The sequence below is a fragment of the Lipotes vexillifer genome, unplaced genomic scaffold (genome assembly GCF_000442215.2).
Source record: "Lipotes vexillifer unplaced genomic scaffold, Lipotes_vexillifer_v1.1 scaffold140, whole genome shotgun sequence".
NCBI classification, from domain to species: Eukaryota; Metazoa; Chordata; class Mammalia; order Artiodactyla; family Lipotidae; genus Lipotes; species Lipotes vexillifer.
Window position 1 is genome coordinate 119,143 of NW_006774710.1, and position 12,474 is coordinate 131,616.

Sequence of the window (12,474 nt, forward strand, 5' to 3'; positions counted from 1 at the left end):
TATACTAAATTCTCTTTTTTTCATTTTTCTTGGCATGAGAACATGTCTTATTTTTATGAGCATTTATGGGCAGTTGTTACCCAATTCATAGGAACTAAGACATTATTACTCATTTGATACCCAATAAAAATGAAAAAGAGTAAACTCTCAGGATCATAAATATCCAAATCTTTAAGATTCTAGTCTTCTTGGAAAACTGTATATAGTCTGAAGGGTTTAGTAGAGTACATATTAAATACATATTTTCCAAAAGAACTGCAGAATATTTCTGGACATTATGATACCAAACAGAAAAATTTCTCGAAATATTTTAGTGCTTCAAAAGGCATTTTCCTCAAGCTACCAGATTATAACATCTGTCCTTTATCTAACTGGACAGCCAAAACAATGTCTGACACACTTTAAATAGGAAGGAATGTTTGAGACACATCATTTCATGCTGCTTCCAACTTCTTGTTTCAAAGAGAATAAACAGCTTTTCTAAAACTTGGCCCTAGAAGAAAATATTGAATATCCTGTACATTATTATTGCTATACATCTGGAACAATTAAAGAAGAATTCCTTTAATAGAACATTGCTGCTACTTACTGTTAACTAGAATATTTACTTTTTACATGTCCACTTTTCTTATTAATGACTTAAATGATTTGGGAGTTTTGTAACTGCCATGGGAGGCTGCCCAAGGTAAAAGGAAACATGCATACAACTGCTTTGACCTAGTTGAGTTTCCTCAGTGACAGAAATACAGTGGGATGAGCTGGATAAAGCCAGAGTCTGGATGAACCTGTTTAATGTCATATGAGACTAATCCAAATAGGACTATCTCTTAGGAGATGGGACCTGTCCAAAAAAAGAGGTATTTATAGTAGAAGGGTGGTAAAGTGGTGTCAGTTGCAAGATAATTATCCAATTCATATAAATTGTACTCTGTGTATATTTTTCTTGAGCAAAAAATATAAGATATATGGTAAATGAGAAATGTTTGATCTTTTGTACATTAAAAACTCAGCTTGTGGTATGCTTCAAAAGTATGAGAAATGTATGAATATCTTGCTTTAGAACAATAATTTTAGTAGTCAGGTGTGAGGAATGGAAACTGAAAACCTGCTAAGACTTTAGTGGTACCAATGAATGGTTCAGATGCCAAATAGGCTCAGGAAAACCACAAGACATCCCAGATGGAGAGACTGTCAGCATTCTATTCAACTGATGCATTAATAAAGATAGATGATTGAGAAATGGGTTTTGTTTTATTTATTGTCCTTTCAAAGTTTTTTCCTAATCTGCTTTTTAAGGGACACATTTTTATTTTCAGGAAGAATTCTACTTCAGTAGTGTATAAGCTCCCCACTGGTGAAAGCGTTCTCTGACTATCACTCTGACTTTATCCTAATCTAGTGTATGAAGGTATTTTGTAACATAAAAGAACAGATGATACATTCACCCCCAAAATTTGTACAAAAGTTACTGATAGTACACAGTCAGGCTTCTAAACTGTAGAGCTCTTACTTAGTGCTAGCATATTTGTAAAGTAGGTCATATTTGAAAAGAGCCTAGAGAAAATAATTCTATGAACTGATTCTATGACCTTTATTATCTATATGTCTACCAAGGCAGTGTCTACTTGTAAAATGTGTTTCTTTATATATTCTTTTTTCTTTCAAAAAATTTTTTGTATACATGAAAAGATATTTGTATACATCGTAAAAAATTTCAAAGCATAAAAAATATAAAAAGGTACAAAAAGAGTGTGAAAAGAGAATAAAAATACATATAGTGAAAAAAGAGCTTCTTTATCTTGATCCTCTTGTCCCTCAGTTCTTCCTCCCAGAGGCAGTCACTCTTAAAATGTTTTTTGCTCTATTCATGCATTTAAAAGCAGCTGTATATATTTGTAAATACACATGTATGTACATTAAAAATAGTATACAAAAGGAGCATACTATATTCATTCTTGTGCATCTTGGTTTTTTCATTTAATAAAGCTTGAAAATTGTTCCATATAAAACTTTTAAAATTTGAAGTGCCTTACTTTATTAATATAGGTCACCTTTCCAACAGTCAAAAGGAAATAGAGCATTGAATTTATACTTTCAAAGTTAATTGTATGTGCATGAATGTAGCATTATGATTCAAATAGAGTATGTTTTTCTTTGAAAACTGGCTTTCAGGTGCCTGCTTTCAAAGTAGGATAATAACAAAATAATATAGAAAATTCAAGCATACCTGAAATCCCCCAAACTATAACCAGATATCTGTTTTTATTCTGTGCTCTACACTTACCAGAAAAAAGCCATGGTAAATAAGCAAGCAGATAGCAAAGATTTAGTTGGAAAAGAAGTTCCAAAATATTTTGAAGACAGTACAAATCCAGTTTAATGTTCTGACAGAACTCTGAGCAAGAAATCATGAGTTCCAGTCCCAATTTTGCCATTAATTATTTGTGTCATTATAAGTAAATCATTGTACTTCTCTGGACCACATGGTTATTTTTTTTTTCACCTGCAGAATTAACGGGGTGGATGATGATTAAGTTGATGATGATGATGACAATGATAATATATGATGATAATAATAATAAATGTTAATTACCCACCTACTTTGTACTAAGCACTTAACAAACATTAGTTAATTTACTCCTCATAGCAACCCAGTGAGGTACATACTATCTCCACTTTTACACATGAGGAAACTGAAGCTTATAAAGGTTGCATATACAGTTTCTCAAGATCACAGAGTAAGTGGTAGAATCAGAGTTAGAATCCATGTTTTCTGAATCTGAAGGCTTAGTCACTGTTTTCCAATCTTTTTAAATTTATGCTTGATTTTCACAAGCATAAGAACTTCACCTGCCCCCACTGTGTTTCTAATATGCTTCCTGACATTGAAAATCACTACATTATATTATTTTCTAATTTATATCCATCAACATCTTCAGTATTATTTTGTAATTAGATCCTGAAGTGCCTGTTGAATCATCAAGGAAATATTAATATTCATTATAGTTTTAGTGTTAAGTATAACTGTAATATTAATTTAATCAGAACATGCAATTATCTGGCCAACTTAGGTAAGTATTTGGATGTTTACAGCCACCTGGTCAAATAAAAATAGAGTTCAATACAATTTTTCACAATGGAATAATTGGAAAAAATAATATATCACTTATTAAAACTATAAATCCTAGGGCTTGAATTAGCTTGTGAAAGAACACATTAAATTTTTTAAAGTGGATTCAGTTGGCTTTTCTTTTATTAGTTATTTTTATTCTGAGTGACTGTTTTTGGCATGTGCATGTATTTTAGGAAAGCTATCCTCAGGTTCAGTGCCATCATCACATTGTCCAACAGCCCCAGATCTTCCACTCTCTACACTATCAACAATCCATTCTAGCCAGCAAATCCAAACCATCACAGGAAGTGATTTAACTTCTACAAACACTGGAATTGAACTGTATCATAGTGACTCAAACCACACACATTAGCAGGTAAGATTAATGAGCTCATTCCTTGTAAAACTGAAATAATCTCTTAAACCCTGCTCACACCACTGTATAGGTACCCACATTATTTTTTCATCAAAATATTGGGGAGTTATACCATGAAGATTCATGTTTTATTATGACATTTTTATATATTTATTTTTTAACATCTTTATTGGAGTATAATTGCTCTACAGTGTAGTGTTAGTTTCTGCTGTATAAAAAGTGAATCAGCTATATGCATACATATATCCCCATATCCTCTCTCTCTTGTGTCTGCCTCCCACCCCTCTAGGTGGTCACAAAGCACCGAGCTGATCTCCCTGTGCCATGCAGCTGCTTCCCACTAACTATTTATTTACATTTGGTAGTGTATATATGTCAGTGCTACTCTCTCACTTCGTCCCAGCTTACCCTTCCCCCTCCCCGTGTCCTCAAGTCCATTCTCTACGTCTGTGTCTTTATTCCTGTCTTGCCCCTAGGTTCATCAGAGCCATTTTTTTTTTAGATTCCATATATATGTGTTAGCATACGGTATTTGTTTTTCTTTTTCTGACTTACTTCACTCTGTACGACAGACTCTAGGTCCATCCACCTCACTACAAATAACTCAATTTTGTTTCTTTTTATGGCTTATATTCCATTATATATATGTGCCACATCCTCTTTATCCATTCATCTGTTGATGGACACTTAGGTTGCTTCCATTTCCTGGCTATTGTAAATAGTGCTGCAATCAACTTGTGGTACATGACTATTTTTGAATTATGGTTTTCTCAGGGTATATATATTATGGCATTTTTAAAACAAAATTTTCCATCTCTTCTCAGAAGGCAAAATAATTCAAGTTTATTAATACATTAAATCTATGAGGGGAATTAAGAACTGATCAATGAACACTTAATTTCTAGCTGATCCTCAGTTCTAAAATGGGTCCAACAGTTGTGCAACATTAAATATTTTCATGAAGTATGATATTTAAGTGAATAATGAATTGGAAGTGGTATTGTCTGAGATGATTGTAATGGTCACCATGTGACCATTACTTTTTATATGTTTTCTTTGAAAATATGGCATATTAACTCAAGTCAGAATATGCATACATTTTATTATTTGATACAACAACAAAATAGAAACTAAAACTTACTTGCTAAGAAGAAATATCTTGGGATGCAATCATCAGTAATTTATGTTCTGAATACTATAGAATCTGTAAACCTGTTATATATGTGTTAAAGGAAAAAAGATTGTCTTGTATCTTGGAAAAACTAACAATTATAACTGGAACTGTGGGGAAGAAGCCACCCTTTGTATTTTTTCATATTTTTTTCTAATAAAGAATAGCTTGCTCAAATTGACCTCTCTCATAGGCAACTCCTACAGAAAGACAAAAGAAAAAGAATAAGAAAAAATAAAGAGGGAGCCTGCTTACATAAGAATATGATTGTTTTATATTAAATATGAATGAGATTATTTCTAAGGACTTAAACTTGAAATATACACTTTGGCCATATTGGTAAAAAAAGAACCACAAAAAATTTAATATCCACATTTTTCCAATCTAAAAAAGCCTAAATTTATCATCTATGGAAATACTGGTCTTTAGAATTACTCTAAAACATGGTCCAGATGGTGTTGAATTTCTTAAATTAAATGGATTAGTAATAGCCATTAGAAAGACATTTTATTAGGTTAAATCATTTGAAATTGTCATTTTTATAGGTCAAAGTTGATCAAAGAGCAACAGTTTCATACAGTTCAGTTTAATGCTTAACTTCACTACGCTTCAGTTTCTTCATCATAAAATAAAGATTCATCATCCATTTATTACCGGGTTATTGTAAGAATAAATTATGTCTCGTATGTTAAGCACTTAACCATTGTTGAGTGCTGACGGTAAGTACTTAAATGGTAATTACTAATTTTTTGTAGTAATTATTATTTGTAAGCATTAAATCTTCATGCCAGGTACTATGAAAAATACAAACGTGGGTAAGACATTGTCACATTTCTCTTAGGTGCTTATTGTCTAATAGGGGAAAGTCGCAAACACATAAAACATTATACAAAGCAAAGTGTTGTCTGTTATAAAAGAGGATCATGCAGTGTGCTTTGGGAACAGAAGAGAGAAGAAATTAATTTCAGCTGTGAGATCTAGGAAAGCTTTGTTGAGGAGGAAGAGATTGTCCTGGGTTTTGAAGAGTGAGCAGAATTTCCAAACGTGGTATTGTGGTGTGTGGCATGGACATCCTAAGAACAAGGAATCACATGAAAAAAGTCATATATTTGGGAAAGTACACTTTGGGGTTCAGGAATAGTGGTTTGGTTTGTATGGCAAGGAAGACATGAGATGAAGAGTACTAGAGTGTAGGGTTAAAATGTTACCTTAAGGCCAGATCATGAGGTCCTTCCCACTGCAGGATCTTAGCTCCCCAACCAGGGATTGAACCCAGGCCCTCATCAGTGAAAGCACAGAGTCCTGGCCACTGGACCACCAGGGAATTTCCAAATGTTAAGTTTAAAATTTTGAACTTTATTTGGCAGGCAATGGAGAAAGATTGAAGGTTATTGAGTAGGAAAATATTGATAGGTATGATTTAAGAGGTTAATTCTAGAAGATTTTCACAAGATAGATTGAAATATTGGTTAGTTTTCTTCTCACAATGATCAGATGAAGAAGGTATCATTGTTGCCTTTATTGTTCAAGAGAAGGAAACTGAGGTTCAGAGAAGTTAAGTTACTTGTGAAGGCTTGCATAGCTAGCATGTGGTAGAGCCAGGATTCATATATAGGTAGCCTGACTCCAGAGTTTATTGAGAGTTCCCTCTGGAAGTTGAGTCAGTAATGTGGAGAGTCCTTGGTCAATAATGTAAACATGAATAGGACAGTGGATTAATAGTCTGCCACTGGGGAGATATCCATATTATAACAGAAAGTGGACTAGCTTCAGGGTAGGAAGACCTGGGTTCCAGTTCCAGCTATGTCCCTTCTAAGCTTTGTGTTCTTAATAAATACTAAATCTCTCAGAAATATCCTCATCCATAAATTTTGGTAGTGATGTCTACCTCACAGGGTTGATGTAAAGACTAAATGAAAATATATGTTTGATATGCTTTATAAACTATAAAGCCTACAACATGAAAAAATACCACAGAGAAGAATTTGCAGAGAGATTATTAAAAGCTAAATATTTCAGTAGTCAAAGTGTAAAACTTAAACTAGGATAATGACAGTAGGAATGGAGTGAGGGACAATTATCAGAGATGGGAAAAATATCATAGGATTAAGAATCTTGTACAGTGACAATGGTAATGCTATGATACCCTTTCATTAGCTTAGTGCAACTAATAATATATTTGACCAGACCAGATATTGTCTGTTTAGAAAATAGGCAGAGGTTGGTAACTAATATATTACTTTCTATTTTATTATTCATCTTTTAGTTTGAGATTCCGATTTAGCTTTGTTAAAGGCTGGAGACTTTTTGTATACTTTTCTTCTGGTTTTTCAGTATTTTATGTGGATAAAGTTGAAGTGCTTCTGAAAATGGAATAGTGCCCTGGGAAGCTTAGAGCTGTTAATTTCCACCTATGTGGATTACACAGGATTGGATCCATTTCTGGTCAGAGTAGGGATGGGGTAACCCGATTGTGCAGATCCCATGGACAAAGCAGGGCACAGAATGAGTTGTCTCACCTAGGCTCCTTGGTGTTTACATGTGTTTTCCACATGAGTGGAAGAGTCTCTGAAGAGTAATAGAGCAGATGTCAGTTAGGCTTCTTTAAAATTAAAGGATGACCCATTTTTAGTTTGTGTTTAGAGTTAAATTGCAATTCAGAGGTAGTATAATAAGGTAGAAAGAACACAGACTTTCAGTTCAATTAACTGGGTTTATAAAACCTGATTCTACTGAGTTGCATGATCCTAGGTAATTGACTTTAACTGTACTGAGGTAATCGACTTAACTGGACTGCACCTCAGTTTCCCCATCTATAAAAGAGGGGGAGAATCACACTTAATGTGCAGTGTATCTACAATGGATTAAATGAGGTAAAATATGTAAAGTATCCAGCTTAGTGCCAAGCACATACTAGGTACACAAATGAATGTTTGATTCTCTGCCTTTTCCTCCCCTAACCCCAGTCCCCAAACCTTTCAAAGCATCAAAATAAAAAATTGGTTTCCATTGTAATGATATTCTTTTTAAGATTTATTTATTATTTATTTCCTTATTTTATTTATTTTTGGCTGCGTCTTGTGTTAGTTGAGGCATGTGGGATCGTTCGTTGTAGCACGTGGGCTTCTCTCTAGTTGTGGTGTGTGGGTTTTCTCTTCTCTAGTTGCGGCACACGGGCTCCAGGGTACGTGGGTTCTGTAGTTTGCAGCACGCGGGCTCTCTAGTTGAAGCGCGAGAGCTCAGTTGTTGTGGCGCGCGGGCTTTAGTTGCTTCGCATGTGGGATCTTAGTTCCCTGATCAGGGATTGAACCCGCGTCCCCTGCATTGTAAGGCGGATTTTTTTTTACCACAGCACCACCAGGGAAGTCCCTGTAATGATATTTTTAAATGAAACTAAATCACCTTTAAAGTGCTTTCCAAGAAGCAAAAGACATTAAAATATTTTTGAAAATTAGATGTCCAAAAACCTGGCTTCAAAATATTTTTAATAAAACTAATTTATGTATGTTTTCCATGGTTCTCCTTAGAAAGATCATTATTTTGGTTTTAAATTCGAAACAGCACCAATCACATTTCTTTCCCCGAGGACATTAAGAATAACATGCTGTGATCATTTTCCTGACATTAGCAAGGAACAGATAATTTCACATATGTTAGTTGACAGGGAAAAGCTCAGCTGAACCCGTTTTACAAGTTGTTATACAGGTGGTGTTTATAAGAAAGACTCAAATAATTATATATATTGCATGTACAACTCTTTTGAACTTGGCTTGAGGCTTCCAAGAAAACTTTGAGTCATGGGAAGATGTCAAGGGAAGAGTCCTGCTCACTTGGATAGTGCTATTGCCAATGGAAAATTCTCCAACTTGTGATGCCTTTCTTCTGTCATTTGAAAACTTAATTTTTGTCAACATCAAGACAGCACAGATCTTAGTGTCAGGTGCTTTTTCTGACAAATATCCAGGAAGCTTGTTACAATGTTTATTTAACATAAGTCATTCACTAATTATGGAAACTCTGGGCTGCTTAGCTTAATAAACTCAGCATTTCTGCCTGTTCCCTCACTCAGTCACTTCTCCAACACCACCCTTGTGACTGTGACTCCAGTCCTTCTCCATCTTTTTTTTTTTCCTTCGGTACGCGGGCCTCTCACTGTTGTGGCCTCTCCCGTTGCACAGCACAGGCTCCGGACGCGCAGGCTCAGCGGCCATGGCTCACGGTCCCAGCCGCTCCGCGGCATGTGGGATCCTCCCGGACCGGGGCACAAACCCATGTCCCCTGCATCGGCAGGTGGACTCTCAACCACTGCACCACCAGTGAAGTCCTCTTCTCCATCTTTATTGCCTTCTCCATCCCCATTATTGAAAATGAGTGTCTTTTGTGCAAAACTCTATTCCCTGCTATCCTTTTCCCAAATTTAATTGATATCTGTTTTGGACCCATTTTTTCTCCAACACCACCCTTATCTGTCTCCTGCTACCTCCTGCACTTGTGCCCTTTTGAACTCTTGTTCTGTGGCAAACAAGAATTGTTAGTTATTTACTCTTTTAAAAATAGTTTTTTTTAAATCAAAATAATTCATATAGATGGCTTAAAAGGTCAAATATTATTAAATGGCATAAAACAAACAGCAAGTTCCTGTCCCAACCCTTTCCATGTACGCCTGATGCCCAGAGGAAACCATTTTCTGTTTTGTTTTGTTTTTTTTTTATCACAAATAAGATCTTTTATTTGTCACCATTAAAAGTCTGATTTTTAAACAGATTCTTGGACTGGTGGCTCACATCCATTAGCTCTTTCAACTTTAGCACCTGTCTCATCCCCAGAAGCTTCTCCAGAACTACTACCTTCACCATGTAGCTCCATGAGTTTTCCCAATTCAAACTTGGGCTCTTCAGCATTTTTACTTTTCTAACAAGGACATGATGGAGTGGATAAATATATTGGCAGGGCTTTTCTATGTCTTTTCCAGTGCTGTCTGGAATCAATTGATTGACCACCTCTTTCAAGTCATTTGTCTGCACCTCTTGGGTCATGATTTCCATCATCTTCGTGAAGATCTGGTGGACCTGCTGGTGCTGGGCATACGAGGTCTTCTGAATCTGTTGCATTTTTTAGTAAAACCCACACAGAATAGACGAAGCAAATAACCATCGGTAGTCTTGACATCAACGTGAGCTTCAGGCATGGTCTGCCATTTTTTTACCATGGAGCACATTTTGTCATGGGTAAGATCCATGCCATGGAAATTAGTCAGGCAGTTTTTGCCTTGAACATCCTCAGTAATAAGCTTGAATTTTCTAAATGCAACTTCATCATTCTGCAGATCAACAAGGCTCACTTCAAAAACACGACCCCTGAGGCCATCAGATGCGATTTTGGTTCCTTGAGTTCTTGTGATAGTGTTTTCCCAATATTTATTATATTGAACATAGCTGGTGCTTTCACATCATACCAATCTTTCTTAGAAAATGGGTCAACGACTTTCTTCTTGGCTCCCTTTTTACCCCCTTTTGTAAGGCGCTTGTTCTTGCCGACCACCATGGTGCTGCTCAGAGAGCCAAAAGGGCGGAAGTTAGAGGCAACAATTTTCAACTCAGCTTTTTTTCTTCTTGTCTTTACTTCCATATAGCTAAATAATATGGGTATACTTATGCTGCTATGTTTTTGATTTATCAACGTTGTATATTATCTGTTAGTAATTCTGGTACATAAGGATTTAGCTTGATTAATCACCCACCTACCTGTTTACTTCCCTTTCATCATCTCAGTACAGTTAAATCCCCATATTTTGGGCTAAATCATTATTCAGTGTTTATATTATTATTGCTATGAAAGTATTATTTAGTGCTGAACCAATTTGTGTACTATTTTGCTGCTTTTATTAGTACAACTATTATTTGTTGGTGTTAATAATTCCCTAAATGTTTTCATTTGTTTGGTTTTCTATGTATCTATTGCTAATTATTTTCTCAGTACAATTTTTTTTTTTTTTTTCGGTACGTGGGCCTCTCACTGTTGTGGCCTCTCCCGTTGCACAGCACAGGCTCTGGACGCGCAGGCTCAGCGACCATGGCTCACGGACCCAGCCGCTCCGCGGCATGTGGGATCTTCCCAGACCGGGGCATGAACCCATGTCCCCTGCATCGGCAGGCGGACTCAACCACTGCGCCACCAGGGAAGCCCTCTCAGTACAATTTTATACAGCCAAGTGTTCTGGTTTTTGTTGATCAACCATTTCCTCTCTTTAAAACCCTGCAATCCATATACACCTCTCCTCTTGGCTCATATTATCACTACTACTGACCTTCTAGTCACTCTCATCCTTCAACAGTTTCACGGGCAGGTTTACAATCTTCTCCCCACTTTCCCCTGACCCCTGCCCTGGAATCATCTATGAGAACTTCTCCACTCAAATGATAGATTTTTCTCATGCTCTGTCCTCATGGTTCTTTATCACCCTTAATTTCTTTATTTCTACTACATCTTCAGCTCTCATAGACTTTGGCCACTCCTTGAACCTCCACATCACTTGAAACTGTTTCATCTGGAATTCTGAATCTCTCTTTCTCTTATCATCACTTTCTTACTTTATCTCCTACTCCCTAATTCCCATTGAGCCTTGCCCTCAACAAGCTCTCTAGCCCTCAGTTCCAAACCAGGCTGGTGTTCCCTGTCAGCTGATTCAACAATGCTCTTGCTAGAAACGCTTAAAATTGTTGGCTTCTCTTATTAGTCCTCACTTTGCTAATCCCTTACTTTGGATAGACTGCCATCCACTTTCTCTGCACCTAGATTTTGACTTCGTGTGCTAGAGAAAGTTCGCAAACTAGGCCAATTTAGTCTAGTACAGATTATCTCTGTCTTGCTGGATTCCTTCTGTTGCTAGACAGTCCTTTTAGTTAATTCTGATTGACTTGCCACCCCGGTCCTCAGTATATAGCCTTTATTTTTCCCTCTTCACACTCCAGGTCCCATTGCTGTTCTCTTACTCTCTGCAAGTAGCCTTGCCTTCTACCAAGAATGGGCAGTGGAACTCAGATTTTAATGTGTACCAGAATCAGTTGGCTGACCTGCTTAAATATAGATTGCTGGGACTTGACAGTTTGCATTTCCAAGTTCACTCGTTATCCTAATGCTACTTGGTCCAGGGACCCCACAATTTGAGTTCACTATGCGAACTCCTTCAACGCCCTACTTGATTGAAAAATTTCTCTGTACTTTCAGTGAACTTTTGATTCTTCTGACCTTTGAGAATTAATAATCTAACCTTGTCTTCAAGGTGACTCCATTAGCAACCCTACCAATCTACTGACTTATGATCTCAATCATTTTTGTTCCCTTCACTTGCAAAATCCCTGAAGGAGGAAGGCATACTCACTGCTGCCATTTCCTCGTTACCCACACATTCCTTAACACCTTGAAAACCAGATTCTAGTTTCAACATTCTCCTGAAACTGCTTTTATTGACCTCTAAGTTGCAAATTCCACTTCCTTTTTTGCTTCATTTTCATCTTATTCCAGTTCGAATAAGATGGAATAGTTGATAATGTTGATCCATTGTATTCTTGATATTCTTTCTTTCCATTACACTGTACTGCTGCTTCTAATTCTTCTCAGGCTCCTCTTCCTTCTTTTATCAGATCTTCCCCAAAGACACTTCCTCTTGGCCTTCTTCTCCTTTCTCTACCCCTTCTGCCTTGACTATATGGTGTAAAAGCTTGACTTCTATGACCTTTACATATCACCTTTACATGGACAACTCCCCAAACTTCCTCCCGAAGCTCTAATCTATAATTTTTTTTTTTTTTTGCG

General features: G+C 36.4%; 1 protein-coding gene and 1 pseudogene across 1 annotated transcript in view; one reads left to right on the plus strand and one right to left on the minus strand.

The window, feature by feature from the left end:
• LOC103080088 (protein POF1B) overlaps positions 1 to 12,474 on the plus strand; it is a 98,622-nt gene that overhangs the window by 39,658 nt on the left and 46,490 nt on the right. Inside the window, 2 exon segments of the mRNA XM_082930853.1 lie at positions 3,307 to 3,382; positions 3,385 to 3,488. Coding sequence (XP_082786979.1) covers positions 3,307 to 3,382; positions 3,385 to 3,488 — 180 coding nt within the window.
• LOC103079268 (40S ribosomal protein S3a pseudogene) lies at positions 9,415 to 10,203 on the minus strand (annotated as a pseudogene).